We start from the raw sequence: 20,086 nt of genomic DNA, 5'->3' as shown, positions 1-20,086 counted from the left end.
CAAGCAGGGATTGCTGCTGTGAAAGAGGCCACTAGGATGCCTGCTGCATCCATCTCTGTGGACCAGCTCCAGTCTGTGCAGAGGGCTGGATTCAGCCGAGGCTTGAGATTAGTTTGCCCCCAGGGAACTTCTGATGTCTTAGCCAATGCCCCCACCCCCATCCATTACTCATTCAGGCTTTCCTGTGTGCTTGCCCATCAGATTGAAGGGACCCAGAAACTGCTCAACAAAGACCTGGCAGAGCTCATCAACAAGATGAGGTTGGCTCAGCAGAACGCTGTGACATCCCTAAGTGAGGACTGCAAGCGGCAGATGCTCACAGCATCCCATACCCTGGCTGTGGATGCCAAGAACCTCCTGGATGCTGTAGACCAAGCCAAGGTTGTGGCTAATCTGGCCCACCCGCCTGCAGAGTGATCAAGGGAGGGACCACCTGCCTGCATCTTCTGCCCCAACCTTTCCTGCCTTGCCTTTGGTTATTGGTCTTCTAGGGAAAGCTGAGAAGAGTCCTCCCCTTACCACTTTGCACGACCCCCCTTTCCCCAACCCACCCCAGACTGTGCTACTTGGGCTACATCTGGACAGAAAGGACTCTGGGCACAGACACGGGGTGGGGTGACATAGTTCATAGGGGTACTTCTGCCAGCCATTCCCTCCTACCCCAGCCTGGGTTGCTGGAGCATCATTGGGGTCATAACTGTACCCCTACCAGCCAAGATGGCTTTCTGCATGGACATTTGAGAGCCAGTATTTCTGTCCTCTTTAGCCCTCAGGGACCCCTGATACAGAGGGGACAGAGAGGGGTTTTATTTGTAGAGAAGCTGGTGAGATGAGAGCTGGGCATGGCTCTCTTGTACAGTGTACATTGGAATTTATTTAATGTGAGTTTGGCCTGGACAGACAGCCATGGGCCACAGTCCAGGAACAAGCTAATCCAGCCACAGGGAAGAAGCAGAGTCAGGGGTCAGAATGGGACTTCATGTCCTCCCTGCGTTTCTCTTCTCCCTCTTTCCTCCTCCCCTCTTTTCTTAGTCCTCCTTTTTCTCTTCCCCCTTTTCACATCTGTTCCTTTCCTCTCTCACATTTGTGGAGAACATCCATTTACCTTTTCTCTTTTTGATCTGTGGTTGAATTAAAATCATTAGCATTCGCTTTGTGGTTAGCTTGACTGTGCCGTTCATTTGATCTGATCTCTGTGGGAGAAAGCAGACCTGAAACCACAGCCCTGGAAGAATCAGCTACAGGCTGTCCAGTACACAACAGGAGCCGACTGATGCCGATGAGAAATGTGTGGTGGCCTCATGCCCTTCGCCCCATGTGGGCAGTGGTGACACCTCATCTAAAGGCAGCTCTCCAGGAAGACACTGAGTAGTTCCCTCTGTAGGGCATTCCACTCTTGACTGTCCTTGAGCCTCCTAGGCTCTGGAGGGGACTAGAAGATGCCAGTGACAGCTGAGGTGGCTGGCATGAAGGCATGACACTCTTGACAGTAGCCATTTCAGTTTTATTTTGACATTTCACTCACATGCAAGGGGGTGGGAGGTGTAGATAATCCAGCAAGCATCTCCCCATCAGGAAATTATGTCTTGGGGCTTGGAATACAGAGGGGAGGTGCAGACTGCATTCAGTGGAGAAAGGGGAAGCCCAGGGGGAGCTGAAACTGAGTAGGGTCTTATGAGAACTGGTAGCAAGGAGCCTGGGTAAGGCCTCTGGCAAGCAGGTCCCCTAGGTCTGTCAAGATGCTGTGTATGGGGTTCAGAAGGACAGCACCCTAAAACAGAGAACAAACTTGCCCTACTTTGCTTCCTACCTTGGTCTCTATATGCATTCATGACCCTGAATCCCATTGCTGTTAACCTCTGAGGTCTAATTCCTTAGGGACTGGAGAATGTTCTAAAAGGCCCAATTCCCTGGGCTCCTATGCAGTGAAGGGTCATGGAATATCACAAGTACAAGAACAAGCTGCACAAAGCAGTTCACAGCAGGTTAGCCACCTGATGGGGCCCCCGGGAGGCTGGGGAAGAAACCTCCCCCAAAGCTTTAGTATTGTGTAGCACTTCTGGAGCCTAAAGCAACCTGGTCGATTTCTTTCTGCTACTCAGGATGAAAGGTCCAGGTTCTGAGCTCTCTCACTCTGCACGGGGCTGAGTGAGAATAATAAAAGCAGAGACCCTGACCTGAAGGAGTACACAGTTGAAAGAGCTTGAAGCAAAGTTCTCAGTTCTGTGCAAGGCATGCTGACAGAGCAAGGAACTGGGGACCAGGGCCTGTGGATAGCAAGAAGGATGCCAACATTGGAGACTGCCTTCTTACTTTGTCCGCTTGGTGATTTGAAGGTGGCCCTGACCCCTTACAGCAATTGCTGTACCTCTTTTTCTGTAGCATAGACAAGGAGACATGATGCTGAGGGGAACTTGGAGGCTCTAAGGTGCCTTTGGATGAATAATGGCCCAGTCCCTTGTACCCAATGCTGCTGTTCTTCTGCCCCAAGCATCCACCATGGCATCTGGATCAGTGGTTCCCAACCTTCCTAATGCTATGACCCTTTACAGCTCCTCATCTTGTGGTGACCCCAACCATAAAACTATTTTCATTTCTACCATGTAACAGTAATTTTGATACTGTTATGAACTGTAATATAAACATCTGACATGCAGTATATCTGATATGTGACCCCAGTAAAAAGAGTTGTTCCCCTTCCAGAAGGGTTGCAACCCATGACATGGGTTGAGAACGACTGTTCTAGAACTTTCTTTGTGCCCCACTTCCACTGGAAGTAGCCCTATTCCTCTGATATTTCCCACAAAGCACATAAAGACAGGTTCAGAGCAGACTCTGAGCTTCTTCCTAGGATTAAAAATACCCCAACCTTCCTCCCAGCCTCCCCACTCCAGTTGGCTATCCTCTGTGACACTTCTGAATTCACAGTGTTATGCAGAACTCTTCCACACAAGGCCCCTTCCCCCATGCCACCCCCATTGTCCCCTGGTGCCCATCTTTGGACCAGTGTTCTATTTCCCTTGGCCCTGGTCTGACTCCTCCATCCCTTTGTTTGACCCTGTTGCTCTGTCAGGAATATCTTGTTCTTCCCCCCATGTCACCACCATGTTGTCACCTTCTGCAAAGCAGCCTTCACCCCTTCTAGGTCCTCAGCATCCCTGAATAGATGTCTTGTTGAGTGGTCTCAGTGCTTGTCACAACAATGGTACCATAAACAATGAGGATATAGAGTCCAGGTTAGGTCAAGAGCCTCGTAGAAACATCGCGGGCAGATGGTATTAAGTCAAAAGAGTATTCTAGAGATGGCTCCATTCACAGAAGACTAGAAGATAGTTACGAAGGCCACCTTGGAGCCAACATGAAGGACATGAAGTTAGATCATTCCAGCCAGGAATGGAGGAAGGAAGAGTCCGATGGTCCCCAGGAAGCAGACGATAATGAACAGCCAGAGGAATATCCGGTCTACCACCATGGCCACATACTTCCAGTCTTCCTTCACCTGAAGTTAGAAATGAGCTAACAGTGATAAGAGCCAGGCTTTGGGAAGAGGAACTATCCCTCCACATCCAGCCCCACTGAAGGCAGCAGTCACCAGACTACAGAAGGCTTGTGAAGCCAAGGTTATCCCACACATAGAGATGGATGGAGTGAGAAACAGGCTTAACTCAGGACTGATGCATCCCTGGGAATCCCATTGTGTCTTTCCCTATTTCCACATACTGCCAGGTTCAGGAGTCCAGAGGGACATGAGGAGACACTAGGACTACCAAGAGGGCATGGGCCTTCAAAATCAGGAAAATCTAACTGTAGCTCACAGCAGTCAGATAGCTGCCCAATAATGTGCTGTCCCATGCTACCTACCCACACACCTGAAGGGGGCAGAAAGAGGCAGGTTGTAGCCCAGGGCAAGTCAATGTGGAAGAGCTGGGCTTTGCATTTCTTCAGCTCATAGGCCAACCCAGAAGATTTAAATTCTTAGTCATTTCCAAATTAATGATCAATGTTCTTATCTACTCAGTAAGACCATCCCACAATAACCACAGACCTTTCACTCCTTTGGTTGGTAAGGGGACGATCAGGTTCTGAACACTAAGTACTTGCTATGTGCACTGGGGAGGGGAGCCCACCCTGATTCAGTTGATAATCTGCAGGGCTTGCAAGTGAATAGGGAAAGTCACAGAATGCCCAGAGCCCAGATGGAGGAGACCCTCTACCACAGGGTAATGTAGAGGGCCAGCGATGCACAAAGTTGATACATTTGTACCTGGATTTCTGTCCTTGCGCAGAGCAGTCTCTCTATCTACCTCCCCTTCCCCCACCTTCCCATAGAAAAGCTTCTCAGCAAAAGCCAAAGCAGATGGAGAATAGTATCTGAGCTCCCCAATTTCTGCTCATCCTCTCCTACTTAAGTTGAACAGAGTGGGATAGACCCTGTGGTATGCTGCCATCGGCCAGGAAGTTACCAAAGAACTTCTAGCTAGTGTTTCTCTCTCATGATTGAGTCCAGATTCCTTGGACATGACTGAGGGAAACTGATCCTTACAAGAAGAGAAGGAGTTACCCAAGGGGATACTCTGGGCTGGGCTGGGATTTTTCCCTGATAAATTGGCAGGATCACCCATGGAGGGGCCCTTCCCAACTCACCGAAGAGTCAGCATCCTCAGACCTCAGACGGTCAGCAATGTAGTGTACACCTTCTAGTGCTTTCTGTATTTGAGGTGACAGCAGAATCTCGCTAGCCTGGGATGGAGTCTTGGTCTCAGGCTCCATGGCTCTCAGATGCAGGCCGCCATGGCCATAGAGGACACCCATCGAAGAGTCTGGAAGGCCTGCACACACACATATGTTTTCATCTTCTTCTTCCTCCTCTTCCTCTGTCTCCTCCCTTTCTCCAGCATCCATGTTAGTCTCTAGCCAATGGTATGAGGGGCTGAGCTTCAGATCCGGGGAGCCATGGAGCTCCATAGGTGGCAGGGGCCGGTTCATCATCAGCCACCTGGGCACCCGGCCTAGCAGGGCTACCCTTACCCAGTTGGGCATGTTGTGGGTGCTGGGGGAGCGGTGGTGTACATTGAGCACGAAGACTGTGATAACGATAGAGAGGGTGACAAAGATCATGGTGAAGAGCAGGTACTCGCCGATGAGTGGGATGACCAGCGAGGTGGACGGGATGATCTCCGTGATGAGCAGCAGGAAGACAGTGAGAGATAGCAGCACCGAGATGCACAGCGTGATCTTCTCTCCACACTCGGAAGGCAGGTAGAACACGAGCACAGTGAGGCAGGAGATGAGCAGGCATGGGATGATGAGGTTGATGGTATAGAACAGCGGCAGCCGGCGGATCACAAAGTAGTAGGTGACATCGGGGTAGATCTCCGCGCAGCAGTCGTACTTCTTACTGTTATAGGTTCCGGTGGCATTGATAATGGCCCACTCGCCACTCTCCCAGTAGTCCTTCAGGTCCACTGTCCTCTCCATCTGCTCCAGATCGATCTTGGCCTTGTCATATGTCCAGGAGCCAAACTTCATCTTGCAGTTCTGCTGGTCGAAGGGGAAGAAGGTCACATCGATGCTGCAGGAGCTCTTGTAGATGGCTGGGGGCACCCAGTGCACAGTGCCCGTGAAGAAGAGGTGAGCCTTGGTCATGTGGGTCACCGCAAACTCCCCATCTGCACTGGGAAGAGGAGACAAGCTGGGGTCCTGCGTGCCTGCCTCCTCCATGAAGCAGGGCAACTGGGTAAACAAAGTCACTACTGACTAGCTAAGTAGGGCCGTCTGTGCAAGAGTGTAGATCTCTCCTGCAGACAGATGTATCTGTTGTATCCTCAAATACCATTGTTTTAATTGCAAAAGTAAATTTTTTAAATAAACTAAAAAATCATTATTGCCATTTTGATGTTATAATTACATATCTGACTGCAAAAAAACCTTATACCTTAATTTTACATATTTTTTCTTTTTTTTTTTTTTTGGAGCTGGGGACCGAACCCAGGGCCTTGCGCTTGCTAGGCAAGTGCTCTACCACTGAGCTAAATCCCCAACCTCTAATTTTACATATTTTAAATCATGAAACATTTATAATCTGATCCTCTGGTTTCATCCATTTAGTATGGTGAAGTTTTTGTGGGTTTTGTTGTTGTTTTATGAGATAGGTCTTACTATGTAGCCCTACCTGGCCCCCAACTTGCTGGCTGTATTTGAATTTGTAATCCTCCTGCCTCAATATCTTGAATTCTGGTATAACCGGTATACTTTACCATACCTGAGTAGAGTAACATCTTCTGAGTGTTTTGATTTCCCCTTTGATACTATGGGAACTCAGCTCCAGAAGGGGAAGATCCTAGATTTTGTATCCAGATCTTCTTTTCCTTTCCAGAAGAGACTAACACTTTGGCTGCAGAGGAAACGCCCTGTAGCTAGTTAGCATAGTACTGGGGGCCAGTTTCATCTACCAGGGCCTGTACCTGAGGGATGTAAGATGTGGTCCCTGCCCTTGGGGAGCTACATGGAAATGAGATGAATTCACATGACATCATCATGCAACTGGGCATTTTGGAATGCTTCTGAGACCAGGAGGGACCTCTGCTTGGGCTCAACAGGATTATTGTGAAAGCTTCCATTTAATTAGGCCTTGACCTGGGAGATGGAGACAAGGGCATAAAAACAGAGGACTCACAGGAACAAGGAAGAGACCGGCAGGCAGGACTTCAGAGAACTCTGAGTCCTCTTGTGGTAGAAATACAGTCTAGTCTTAAAACTCCACTTACATTCCTACATTCAACCAAACCTATAGTGATAATTTTGGTCATCTCACATAACTACCACTAGATGGCAACAGGCTCCCATTTGGGGAAAGAGACCATGTGATTGACCTTTTGCCTATTAACCTGGAGGAGGGTGTGCTCCACACACCCTTTAAATCCCTCCAGCAGTTTGGATTAACCTTTGTCCTGCCAGAAGAACTTGTTGCAATCAGACATCAGCAACCAGCTGTCTTATCGACAATCTTAAAACTCAGGCATGTCTGTTGCTGGGACTTTGTTTCTGATCTGTCAGACAGAAGCAGAAACTAGAAGGATCCTAGCTGCCTGCTCAGGGCACAGAGATGGAGCATGGGGGCTGGGGGACATATGACTCCTGCTGCAGCAAACAGCAGGTGTTTAAGGCTTAGACCACCAGGGGGTTGACTGTGCTATCCAAAACTATGTCACCCCTCCCCCTCCACCAAGAATCTTCCGTGACTATTCATACCTCAAGAAGGTAGCAGCGACCCCCCAGAGACACTGCCATCATTTAAGTATTAACACCTGGACTTCTCCGTGAAACCTTACCCAAGCCAAAAGGAAAGAATAAGTTTTAGTTTCTTTTATTAGAAATTGTGTGTGTGTGTGTGTGTGTGTGTGTGTGTGTGTGTGTTACAGGCACATGTCGGGAGGTGATGCCAATGCACATGAGTGTGTGATTGTGTGTATATATGGATGCATGTTTGTGTCCGTATGAAAGAGAGAAAAAGAAAGCGAGAGAGAGAGAGAGAGAGAGAGAGAGAGAGAGAGAGAGAGCGCAAGAGAGCACTTTGGCACACGCTCTGGTGAATATGTGTGTATATGTGTATGATGTGTGCACGTGTGTGGGGAGTGATTGTGCACATTTGAATGTGTATGGGCCTAAGGTTGCCATCAAGTGTCTTCCCTTGATCATCTTTATTTCTTGAGATAAGTTCTCAAGAATCTTAGTCTTGTCGTTTTGGCTAAACTGACTGGCCAGTGAGCTCCTAGGATCTCTTGTCTCCCCTACCTCCAGTGCTAACACTCTCTCTCTCTCTCTCTCTCTCTCTCTCTCTCTCTCTCACACACACACACACACACACACACACACACACACACAGAGCGAGCACCTTTCCCAGCTTTTATGTGACTTCTGAGGATTCAAACTCAGATTTTCTTGCTTGCACAGCAAGAGTTCTTACTCACTGAGCGTCCTCCCCACCCCAAATCCACTTTAATTAATAAATGGTTTCTTACTTGTTGTAGAGGACAATGTCTGGGATCCAGATCATCTCTGAAGGGACGCGCAGGGAGGTGACATTGCCAAACTCAGCCGGGTCCCAGCGCAGCTTGTAGTCATTCCATTCCTGCTTAGGGGAGTGGTCATATCAGGGCGGGGCCTCGCTGGGGACCTCAAGGTGATCTGAAATGAGCTGTGGGACTCATAGGACCCCTGAGTCCCTCTCCTAGCCCCACAGAATCCAAAGAGTCTGTGATGCCAGGAAAAGGCTCTGGCATGGGACTCAGGCAAACCATTTCTGATAATCAGTTTTGCTCTTGTCAGGAGGGGCTGGAAATCCCAGGATGCCCGCACCAGCACACTTGTCCCTCTAGCTGTACCTCTGGCCCTTGTTCCGAAGCTTCCTACCTTCTGAGTCTGCTCTTTAGTCATTCATTCTCCATGCAGGGCCTGCCAGAGTTAACCAATGAAGCCGGGACCTTCAAACTATGCTCTGGAGACGTCCCAGTCCAGGCGTCCCAGCAGGAAGAAAATATTCTAGGTCCCAACTATGCTTCCACCAGAACAGGTCCAAGTGGGTTTTAAAACCAGATTTTGTTTGTTTTGATAGTATTTATTTATTTGTTTAATGGGGTTTTGTATAACACCAGCTGACCTTAAATGTTTGCTCCTTAGCCCCTACTCCCAACCTCTGGAATTGAGTTCATGAGCCCCCATGCCCAGTTTATGAGGTGCTGGGGAATCGAACTCAGGCAAGCACTATATGAACCTGAGCTTTACCCTTTAGTCTCCAATACAGAGCTCTTTTTCTCTCTCTAGTCCACCTTTCAGGATTTCAGGTTTATACAACATTTGGAGACACACCAGATGTGGGCATCTGAATGTCATAGGCCTAAGACAGACGAGTCATCCCCTTCATGGATGAGGAGAATGGGGCTCCCGGAGGGTTAATAACTTCTCCAGCACCTCAGGCCAGTCCCGGGCAGCATCAGAAGGCCTAGCTCCACCATAATGCTCTTTCCTCTCCTCCTCCACAAGCCATGGCATGAGTGACCAGGACTATTGTGGTGATCTAGAATCTAGGTCTGCCACCCCACCCCCGCCATGACATGACCGCATGCCTTTCAAAGCTTCCTCTTCACTCTGGTTCCCATTGATTCATCCATAGAGATGAGGCTCAGAACCTCCAATGACTCCAGAGTGAACAATGTCAGAAGTGATTGGCTCAGAGCAGCCCCTGACCCAAGCAGCTAATTTAGATGTAGCAATCACACATCAGGGGTTGTGTGTAAGAGAGCCACAGTGAGCAAGGGACCTATTTGGATTGCTCTGAAATGTCATCATCTTGGTCTTTGTGAGTTTCTGTCTGCTAGCCTCTTAGTCAGGACCAGTTGGGTATCCAAGGGGCCAGAGTAGGAAGCTGAGAGCAGTGGCTAGCTTCCCTCTTGCCGTTCTCCTGGTGTCTCCACTTTAAGGCTTGGGGTTATCTGGGCTGATAGGATGGGTAAGGTCAGATTCTAGCTCTACTTAAACCTTAGTCCCTGAGCTTCCCAACAGGGGCCCATCCCAGAGCTCCACACACTCTACAGCTCTCCTTCCATGGAGAGATGGTATTCTTGTCTCTTCCTACTTCAGATCCTTTATTGCCTGAGCCTGTAGGATAAAGGGTGGAGGATGGACCACCATAGGTCCATGAATGACTATCAGCTTCTACTTTTTGTCTCTTGGGACCCTCAGTTGGGGAGATTTGAACCACCAAGTGAGAATCCATCAAATCTCCTGCCAGAGAGACCCTAGGGAAGGAACCTAAGAGCATGCCTGGAGGATCGCAGCCTTTCAGAATCTTCCAGAGCTTTCCAAATACCCATGTAAAAGACAGACATGTAAGGCAGTGGTTCTCAACCTTCCTAATGCTGTAGTTCCTTGATACAGTTCCTCATGTTGTGGCGACCCTCAACCATAAAATTATTTCCTTGCTATTTCACAACTGTAATTTTGCCACTGGTATGGGTATAATGTAAATATTTTTGGAGATAGAGGTTTGCCAATGGGCCATGACCCACAGCTTGAGAACTGCTGATGTATGTAAGGGAAGCCATTTTAGACAGCAGCAGACTAACCATAGCTGGCCAGGTACCACCAAGTACCTTAGTCACCATTTGAAGCAGAGAAAGCCACCTGACCACCAGGTCACAGATGCATACAGTGTGGTAAACGGGTCATTGCTCTACGCCTGTGAGCTCCTGGGTTGTTTGTCAGAGGGCACAGACTCTAAGCCACACAGAGAAGGAGCTGGGTACACCCAGTGCGCCCTTGTCCTGTGATGAAGGGGTGCTGATTCAGTGAGCTGTTCTATAAACGTGGGACTATGAGGTGCTTGCTTCCAGAAAGGTGTCCCTTGGTGCTGTGGGTGAAAACAACAGTTGAGTAAGAGAACCAGCCCCGGGGAGAGCAGTCAGCAGTACTGCAGCTGCTTCACACCTTAGGCGACTACTGATCAGGACCCATGAATTTAGCATCTTGCTGCTCGATAATGAGGGTCCTAGAAGGGACTGGGGCAGTGTCTACCAGCTCCTACTAGGAAAAGTTTACCTGCTTTAGCCAGACATTGGTGGTCATCATTTGATTCTTCTCATCCTGTTGTAGCAGAGAAAGTAAAAACTGTTGGGGTGACTGATGAACCAGCCCAGAAGACAGAGTGTATAGGAAATACTTTGGGGATCTATTCACAGCACACCCAAGCCCAGCTGCCCCTCCTGTCACCAGCACTCAGATTCCTTAGGGTCACTTGGATCACAGAGGAGGGGGGTTGAACATGTGTTTCAGAAAGCTGTCTTTTGACAACTTATACTCAAGGTGTGGGAATGAAGGCACCTTGGCAAACTAATGAGGTAGGTAGCTGCATGCTGTGACCAGGGTGGGCTTTGAGGGCTGGTGGGAGAAGGGCTTAGTTGAATCCAGGGAGGACCAAGGGAAGGATCTGTGGGCTGGGGGTGCTGATCAAGAGAACACAGCATGAAAGTTCAGGCCCACCACATCTATGAGCTGAGCAATGGATAATCCAAAGCGCACGATGACCACATCAGAAGTGTTGGGCACTGGCCGTGCCCAGCGATTGTAGCCTCCAAACAGGTGTTTGAACAGGCGGTCCTCAGCATGGGTGTGTGAGCCTTGCTGGGTCAACACTGTGGGATACAGACAGAAAAGGGAAAAAAAGAGTCTGCGTTCAACATCGTGTGGCCTCAGTACAGGGATGTACGTAGGAAGCCCATCTCAAACCTCATTGAGGATTCCATAGATCAATGAAGATCGGTGCTTAACCAATATGCCACTCTGTTTACATAATAACACACAGGGCAAACAGCAAACACTCCTGGTGTTTTCCTGATTTTAAAGTCAGGGAATGAGGGTTGCCACAGCTGAGCTTTCTTGCTCAGACCTAGAAACCAGTCTCAGCCAGAACCAGAGAGCCTCGAGCAGTATAGGGTGGGGATGGGAGATGGCTAAGAGAGGCTTCACCCACTGCTATGAACCTGGCTGATAGTGAGGTTTTTTTCCCCCTTTCCACCCACGAGAACATCTCCCACGCAGGGTCCCACCCTGAGTTCTTAAATCACCAGCTGTGACCAGTTCTCTTCAGCTGTGCAAAGCTCTGCAAAACTGTCTGCTGGAATTTATCATGTCCTTTCCATTGTGCTTTGCATAATAGCTTCTTCACTCAGAGGCCCTGCTGTCTGAGCAGGCAAAGAACAACCTTAAAAAAAAAAAACCCAGAAAATCCCAGCAACCATTGGGATAGAAGATACTGCAATGACCATAGCTACTGTGTACCCACCTATCTGCCCTCACCTGTGTGCTGTGTGTAAGCTTCCTTCATCCCCACAGTAAGCTTGAGTGGTCTAGGATGCTGTTTGCATTTGGAGATCAGGAATACTAAAACTTGGGACTTTCAAAGGCAACAAAGCTGCTAATACTAGAGTTGAAACATCCTCTCATCTTCACCCTGTGGTGCTGGCACACAGCCAATGACCTTAAGTGTCCCAGGTACTCTTGAAAATGAAGTGAGCTGGCCTTCAGGAGAGTCCATTATGTGGCCTGTGGTAGTAGTGGTACCCACTCACCTGCTGGCACCAGAAGGAGACACCAGAGATAAAGATGTGTCCAGAACTGGAGAGCAGAATGGGAAAGGGTCATGGCTTCAGAGGGTCCTGGTTTCCCTTGGACTACCAAGAGCTGGCTTCTTTGAGGCACTGTCTCTCTGCAACTGAATAAGCAAGGAGAGGACACTTAGGGTCAAGCAATGTGGCATGCAGTGTGTTTGTCTTTCACACTCCATAATGGTTTGGACACTGAGCCAATGGCTGTCAATGGGCCTGCCTAGCTTAGGGGGCCCCTTGGCTGCTCAGCTTTATGGAGACAGACTTCTCCTTTTTTCCAGAGCCACTGGATTGTTAGTTACTTAACTAACAAGCTGACATGACTGACCTTCACAGAGTGATAGCCTTCCTGCCACAGTAGCCTCAACTCTTCATCTATAAAGTACGGCTAACTGCATTGGACAAGGTGGTCAGCAGAAGGATTTGGCTACTAGTGACAATGACCCAAAGATGCAGGTAACCAAATGTGATTGGTGTTGAGCAATGGAGTGATGGGCAGTGTATATAAACAGTGGGGTTCAGTGAAGGAATCAAGCACTAACAACGCTTGCGATTGATGGGGTGAACTTCTAAAACAAGCTATGTGAGAGAGGCCAGCCACATACTGCAAGAGTCCGTTGACAGATGACCTCTGGAACTTGCTGGCCACTCAGCCAAACCTAGTCATTTGAGCCCTAGACCCAGTGAGAGGTCCTGTCTCAAAAGTAAAGATAACACCTAATGAACATCTGAGACTGTGGCCCCTGAATATATGTGCACACACATGCACCCACACACACATGCACCTGCACACACACACACACACACACACACACACACACACACACAGTTCATGTATACAAATGTCCATGTATGGTACCCTGTGTACATAGACTCGAGATAGAACACTGGCTCTTAGCATAGACATCATGTTCCTTTTGACAGTAATGAGAATGTTCTGAGATGTTTTAGAATGGTGATAGGCGCACAGCATTTCTAAGGCCCTAAATGCCACTCATAGCTAAATATTGTGTGTTCTTAATCATGGCTTCACAAATATTTGTGAGAAGATGCTTTGAACACAGAAGTGGCCACATCCAGGCAGGAATCAGAATCACCATTGCTACCAATGCAGCTGTGAAGCTTCTTTTCTATGATCCTCGTCCTTTGGTCTATCCTGTCCTGTCCCAAATGACCAGCCGAGAGTCTAGAGCCACCAGCGGCTGCTGTCTCTCCTCCAAACTGTCACTGTTCTGCACTGTGCTCCTTACCCCATCCAGTCTGCAAACGTGGCTTTGAGTCCGGGCCATGTCATTAACAGCACACGAGAATTCAGCTTATCTATAGGGTTACTATGACCTCCCAGAACGGGTACATAGTCCAGTGGAGTCATAGGCGTCTGTGTGTGAGCTCCAGAACACTAAAGAGGGGGGCCAGGCACCAGGCTGCTATGTGGAGGTCAGTGCACTGTGACCCAGTGGGAACACACAGTGACTTGTCTGTGCCAAGTAGAGAAAGAGTAAATGGGGTAACACGTCAACATGCTTCAATTTATGGGTCATATTTACTACTATAATTCACAGCTCCAGGGTGTATTTAGGGGAAACCAAGAGATTTCAATTCAGAGACTCATGAAATTTTAAGATTTTCAGCCATAGCCCCCCACAACCCCTCACCATCCAGCCAGATCTTGCATGCACATTCTCCTCTGGTGTCTAGCAATATATACAGAGCGAGACCACCCAGTCCCAACTGATACATTTACAGTGGAACTCCTGCACCTGAACTAAGGCTTGGGAATCGCTTGACAGGAAGTGGGAAGATCCACAGCCAGAGGAACAGAGAGTTTGCTGGGAGATTGTGTCTCCTAGAAATGTCAGAAGCTACACCCAAGTCTCATTTACATGAGCTGAGCAAGGATGAATGTTGTAGTCAGGGTTTCTATTCCTACACAAATATTATGACCAAAAAACAAGTTGGGGAGGAAAGGGTTTATTCAGCTTACACTTCCACATTGCTGTTCATCACCAAAGGAAGTCAGGACTGGAACTCAAGCAGGTCAGGAAGCAGGAGCTGATGCAGAGGCCATGGAGGGATGCTGCTTACTGGCTTGCTTCCCCTGGCTTGCTCAGCTTGCTCTCTTACAGAACCCAGAACTACCAGCCCAGGGATGGCACCACCCACCATGGGCTGGGTCCTCCCTCCTTGACCACTAATTGAGAAAATGCCTTACAGCTGGGTCTCATGAGGGTATTTCCTCAAGGGAGGCTCCTTTCTTGAGGTAACTCCAGCTTCTGTCAAGTTGATACACAAAACCAGGCAGTACAATGACAATGGTAGATATGCAAACATGGAAGGGAAGCTCTCCAGCACAAAGAACTCCTGTCAGCTAAGGAAGGCTGAGAGCTGAAGAAATGGCCTTCCTCAAGAGAAAGCACACCAATTAGTTCTCTAGTACCAAATGCTCATCCTGGGAACATACATAAAAGTATCATTATATACAGCTTAGGAAGGTTATATTTATGTATATAGGAATATATTATATATTTTATTTAATATATAATATATATGGATAATCTTTAAAAAGATGCCAGGAATTTGATAAAGAACAAGGGGGGATGGATGTGCATGGGAGGGTCTGAGGTGTGTTTGTGACGGGGGGTGGGGGAGAAAGCAGAAACTATGTAATTACGCTATAGTCTCAAAACGTCTTTTTTAAAATTTGAGATTTTCATTCATCGCCTGTTCTCTTGGAGGACCATCACCTTTGTACCTGTGTACACCTACACGCAGCCTGGCTGCACCTTTCTCTGCCTTGCCTTGGTTCTTACAGAGGTGACTGCTTTGTCCTGATCCCTCCCCACATGTCCCAGGGAACTGTTTAAAAAGCTAGTGATTTCCAAGAGGTGTCAGCTCCGGAAGGGTCTTCCAGAACAGCGCCCCCTATAGGGGGGTAACAGGAAGACCTGCCTTGGGAGTCAGCCTTCATTGTTGGCACCATGCTCAGCTGCCTCTGGAGAAGCCGCAGCCTCGTGTTGGGCCTGCTTCCCTAACCCCAACTCCTTCACGTCTACGGAAAACAATCAGGGTCAGCATGTTCTTTTATTTTTCTTCTGTGTGCCTGCAGTCACCTGTTGTCTCTAGGGCCTAGATTAGTGGCACTTTTAACTTTTTAAATGAAATTTATTGGTTATTTATGAATTTCACATCATGCACCCCAATCCCACTCATTTCTCTATCCTTCCATACCTGCCTTCCACCCTGGCAACCTCGCCCCACCACAAAAGAAAAGAAAAAAGAAAAAGAAAAAATCTTATTGTGGAAGCTGCACTGTGTCAAAGGGTGTCCCACAGCGTACCCTTTTGTCCACACTTGTTTGCCCGCAAATGTACATTGCAATGAGTCATTGATCTGGTCCAAGGTCTCTGGCTGCTGCTACCCTAGCAATACTGGATCCTCACTGGGACTCCTCTTGAATATCCTGTTGTTGCCCTGTGTCATGGAGATCCTGTAGTATTGGATCTGTAGGACCCCTTCGCATGCTCTAGTGGTTCATGGATGAGGTAGCTATTGGGGTGGGCTAAGTCACAGCCCTGGATCTGGGCCTGAGAGGTATCTGAGCTGGTCAGTCTGCAGCACCAGGTTTTCTATCCCTGCCTGGCCTAGGTCACCAATGCCTCCACCAGCAGGGGGCAGAGCCAGCTCTCCCACTCTCATGACATCAAGGCGGCTCACCGGCCATCTCCACAACCAGTGCCAGCTCTGCTTTGCTACCCAAGGGAGGTGAAGGGCCCGCTCTCCCAAATGTTGCAGCTGGTGAGGGACAGGGACAGTTCTTCCCCTCTAATGGCCTCAGAGCCAGCTCTCCTGCCTGCCATAGGAAGCAAGGCAGAGGGGAAGGCATCCCTCCCTCGCCCAGAGGCTTTTAAAAACTTTTTGACACTTTTCTACATCTCTACATTTTCTAAATTCCCTACCATAAGCATAATATTGAAAAGTCTTTTTAGTATGCAACGACATCCACCGTGTGTTTTATGTGTCCTCCTCCAGCCTCACAGGTGCGGCTTCACTCCAAATTCACATGGCACTCGGATTCCAGTCTGCCATCTGAGTGGATATAAGCAATCAGAGGGAATTGTGTGATGGGAGGAATAACCTATGTCCCGAGAGACACAATAAAGAAAGCATTGTCAGTGCTGTCAGTGGAGACTACAGAGCCTTACAAAGGGAGACCCTGACGAGAATGAACCTTGAGCACGCTATGCTAGTTGGAATAAGATAGACACAAAAGGACAAACATTGTGTGACTCCCATTCTAGGAAGAGGCACCTGGAGTCATCAAATTTCCAGAGACAGAACTTAGAGTCGGATGGGGATGAGGAGGTATTATTTAAAGTGTTGAGTGTCTACTCAGGAGGACGCCATGGTTCTGGAGTCTGAGATGGTGGCGGGACACCATGTTGCTGTGCTTGCTGGCTGTAGGCTGAGGGCCTGGAACATGGCACTACCTGTATTTTTATCACAATAGTAATAATATACCAGAGTCCATCTGTAATCTCACTGGATTTAACACATCTGAACTCTCGTATGCCACCAAAACTGGGGCAAAGGGGGCAGAAGTTCCAAGAGGAGCAGAGTCCTGCTGAGAACACCCTCCTTAGGATGAGGACTCAGAAGCCCTGTTGTAAACTTGCTTCTTGAAATAAAGACCATGTTCCTTACTCACCCCGAGTCTCCTGCAAAAAGTGTCTAGGCAGAACGAGCCTATGAGGAAGACCAAGGCTTGGCAAAGGAGCTGTCATAATCTCATTACTAATTTATGTGTAATTTGTGTGTGTGTGTGTGTGTGTGTGTGTGTGTGTGTGTGTGTGTGTGTGTGCGTGTGTGTGTGTGTGTGTGTGTGAAATGTGGAGGCCCCAAGTCGAAACTGGTGTCTTCCTCAATCAATCCCCACTTTATTTATAGAGGCAAGGTCTCTCACTGTACCTGAAGCTCGACAAATCCAGTTGGTCTAATTATCCAGCTTGCCCTTGGTGACCCCATATCTCTGCCTCTGACCTGTGGGATTATAAGCAGCCCCCACACCTGCCCCGCTTTTACCTGCTTTCTGAACTCCAGTGCGCACACTTGTGGGCCAAGCTCTTTATCCATCAACCCACCTCCCCAGATCCCCGTTACCTATTCTTTATTCTTTCCTTTCCCCTACCCCACCCTTCAAGGCCAACAATGTGTTCGGTAAGTAACAGATGGAGATTGAAGTCACTTGGATGACAATTATGCACATAAAATAATAGATAATTGAAAAAATCAAAAACCTCAGTTCCTTAGATCCAGCAAGAAGACACACTGTTTTGTTCTTATGCTGGGAAACAGGCTGGGTAAGAATCATTCCAGGCTCTGTCTCATGTTAACATGGCTTCCCAAGAACAATTCCGATTACTATCCCTCAGGTTTACACAGAACTTTGGTACCCTGGTGATCCAACATGAGGACTTACATCGCACCTGGGAGGACCTGGAGGGAAAGAACTATCTCCTGTGTGTAGTGCTGCTTGGAGAAGCTGACAAATCTATCTAGTTCATAGAGCATAGAAATGACAAATCTGGGTCAAACTCAAGCCCCTGCTTCTAAATTTTATGATGGTAGCATTGTCAACCACATGGGTGACTGTGCAGGAGCTCACTCAGCCAGTACACGGCAGCATTTTAGAAACACAGACGCTGGCCATTATTGCCGAGCCACTGTCAAGACTGGGGTCTGTGAGAGACAAGGTGTTCATCAACCCAAGCTGGCTCATGGGTCCAAAGTTCTAGAACGTTCCTCTGCATGCAGGCCACTGACTCCTCCTTTTAACTGATACCATGGCTGCAGATTCCAAGGTTACGGTCTGAGTGTTATCACAAGGATTAACTCCCTCTTATTAACGACGGCAGGGATGCAGGCACGCTGAAGTTGTGTTGTTTAGAGATCCAGGAAAAGATGTCTGTTAAGGGCTGTCTAGAGCAATGTGCAAATGAGATGCCATTGGCTCCAGAGGCTGTGTTTGAGTTGTCTCCAACCTTTTGTAATTAGCCTACTGTGATCATTTCATTAATTTGTCACCGGAAACTCAAGAAGAAATTGTTCCACGTAATCAGCAGTAATTAGAGTAACCTTCCACCACTAGTTACAAAGATTTAAAGTGAAAGGCTCTGGACTCTGAGTCCCAGCATCAGAGGATTAGCAGTTCTGGGATAAGAATGCTGGTGGAGTGATGCCATTATTTGTTAAGACTGGGTAAATGAGATCTATACAAACAAACACACAAACAAAAACTATTCCACGTGTAAAGGGCTCATGTGTAAACGTTCCCACTAGAGTGATGCTCACCAGGGTCCAGCACACCCACACAGCTCCAGCACGTATTATTACCTTGCTTATCTACCTAGATGCGAATCCCCTGAAACTGGTACAACTCAGACCCTCTACCCTGTCCACCCTCCTACTGCAGCTGCTCCTTAGCTGCTTACTTATCAGACACACTCTACCCTTTCTTGAAGCACTGCCTCTTGCCCCCAGAAACCCCTCATGCCACAGCACCCCACAGACAACCCCAGTTCTCCACCAAAGAGACCCCCTTGTTAGAGGAAATGAAGCCAATGCCAGTTCTTCATCTTTCTAAGTAACACTCACTAACATGCTCCAGGGATGGGGCGCTCACACTTTGCTTCCATGGCTACTCTGCTCACTGCCTTGCTCACCACAGGAGAGTAACCTCTCAAGGTCGGGTGCCATCTTGAAGGGGAGGCAGTACTTTGTCTAACTCCAACCTCGATCCACACAAGCCATGGAGGACTTGCTAACTTTCATGTCAGTAAAGCCCACCGCTGTCTGTTAGCCTAATTCATGTAAGTGTGTAGAATACTGAATGAAGGGATAAATGAACAAGAGGATGGGAGCTATTAGGAAACAAAAGTGAACACTACTACAAGACAGAAGTCTCCACAGCCACTGGGACGTGGTGCTTTCACAACATTCTGAGCGGGTCCAGCAGAGTCAACCAGGAGCAAGTGACTTCCAGCATTCTGACAGGACCATTTCCTCAGTGCTCACAAGTTGCTAACTTCCTTCTGAGCTCACATCCAGTCTCCCCAGTGTGCTGAGCACCTCTTCCTAGTCTAAGCCTCAGGAACAAACAACTTGCTTACTTACTTGTCATAGAAGAAGACAGGCCCCTCAAGGGATGCAGAGAACCAACCGGCTGGAGACCTGGGGTGGCTGACGAGGGTCCCTCGGAAGCAGTGACAGGTGCAGAACAGAGCTCAGTTGCTTCAGCTCATGGTTGCCCAGACACAGAACCTGCAAGGTTTGGGAGGCACTGTTGGGATGAGGGATTCAGGCTAGCTTCCTGGAGATAGGTGATCCGAGTTCAACAGAATGCTCAGTTTTCCTGGTGCTGGTCAGCTCCAGGAGACATCTGAGGCTTCACGTAGGTGCCACTGAAGAGGCTATCTTGGAGAGCCACCAGCACCACAGGCTTCCGCAGACTGTGCTCTCATACTGTGCCTCTCTCTCTCTCTCTCTCTCTCTCTCTCTCTCTCTCTCTCTCTCTCTCTTCCCTCTCTCCCTCCCTCTCTGTCACACACACACACACACACACACACACACACACACACACACACACACACACACACTGGAAGGAGGAGGAGTCTACCACTATTCTTCCCTTTGTGCCCAGCACAGACAGATGCGGCTCTGGCTTCTGTTCAGCCAATTACTATGATGGCTTGCTCCCGGCTCTGAAGGACCGTAGGCTCCAGGGCTGTCACCTGGAGTGTCTCTGGATCCATGAACACACCCCAGATGAGGTCCTCTAGGATTGTAGGGTCTGTCATAACGATGTACAGTTGCCAGCAAAATGTGAGTGATCCGTGGAACACCCACCTGACAGCTGCCTCTGTCCTTCT

At 48.5% G+C, this 20,086-nt stretch overlaps 2 protein-coding genes across 8 annotated transcripts in view; one reads left to right on the top strand and one right to left on the bottom strand.

The window, feature by feature from the left end:
• Ptk2b (protein tyrosine kinase 2 beta) overlaps positions 1-1,152 on the top strand; it is a 120,480-nt gene extending 119,328 nt beyond the window's left edge. For 6 of the 7 annotated variants that reach the window (XM_006252145.5, XM_063274587.1, XM_039093607.2 and 3 more), the window contains one exon: positions 202-1,150. In XM_006252145.5, coding sequence (XP_006252207.1) covers positions 202-417 — 216 coding nt within the window. In that variant the 3' untranslated portion in view covers positions 418-1,150. Of the gene's footprint in view, positions 1-201 lie in introns of all 7 variants that reach the window. The other variant, NM_017318.3, reaches the window with a different exon arrangement.
• A 2,130-nt stretch (positions 1,153-3,282) lies between these two features.
• On the bottom strand, positions 3,283-19,565 carry Chrna2 (cholinergic receptor nicotinic alpha 2 subunit). The gene is made up of 7 exons (NM_133420.1): positions 19,332-19,565; positions 12,126-12,268; positions 11,038-11,189; positions 10,597-10,641; positions 8,022-8,131; positions 4,645-5,674; positions 3,283-3,499 (listed from the first exon to the last, which is right to left on the bottom strand). The coding sequence occupies exons 2-7, from the start codon at positions 12,196-12,198 to the stop codon at positions 3,374-3,376; spliced, it is 1,536 nt and encodes a 511-aa protein (NP_596911.1). The 5' UTR covers positions 12,199-12,268; positions 19,332-19,565; the 3' UTR covers positions 3,283-3,373.
• Positions 19,566-20,086: the final 521 nt, after the last annotated feature.

This window comes from Rattus norvegicus, chromosome 15 (assembly GCF_036323735.1).
Source record: "Rattus norvegicus strain BN/NHsdMcwi chromosome 15, GRCr8, whole genome shotgun sequence".
Classification (NCBI taxonomy): Eukaryota; Metazoa; Chordata; class Mammalia; order Rodentia; family Muridae; genus Rattus; species Rattus norvegicus.
This window is presented reverse-complemented; position numbering and strand designations above follow the sequence as displayed.

What these genes read in the sequence shown, in the direction of transcription:
- Chrna2 (NM_133420.1), bottom strand. Translation starts at nt 12,198, where the DNA reads ATGACCCTTTCCCATTCTGCTCTCCAGTTCTGGACACATCTTTATCTC. An exon ending in TCTCCTTCTGGTGCCAGCAG is followed by an intron (nt 11,190 to 12,125) that starts GTGAGTGGGTAC and finishes TGTATCCCACAG; the next exon opens with TGTTGACCCAGCAAGGCTCA. An exon ending in CCAATGTCTGGCTAAAGCAG is followed by an intron (nt 8,132 to 10,596) that starts GTAAACTTTTCC and finishes TCCCCTAAGCAG; the next exon opens with GAATGGAATGACTACAAGCT.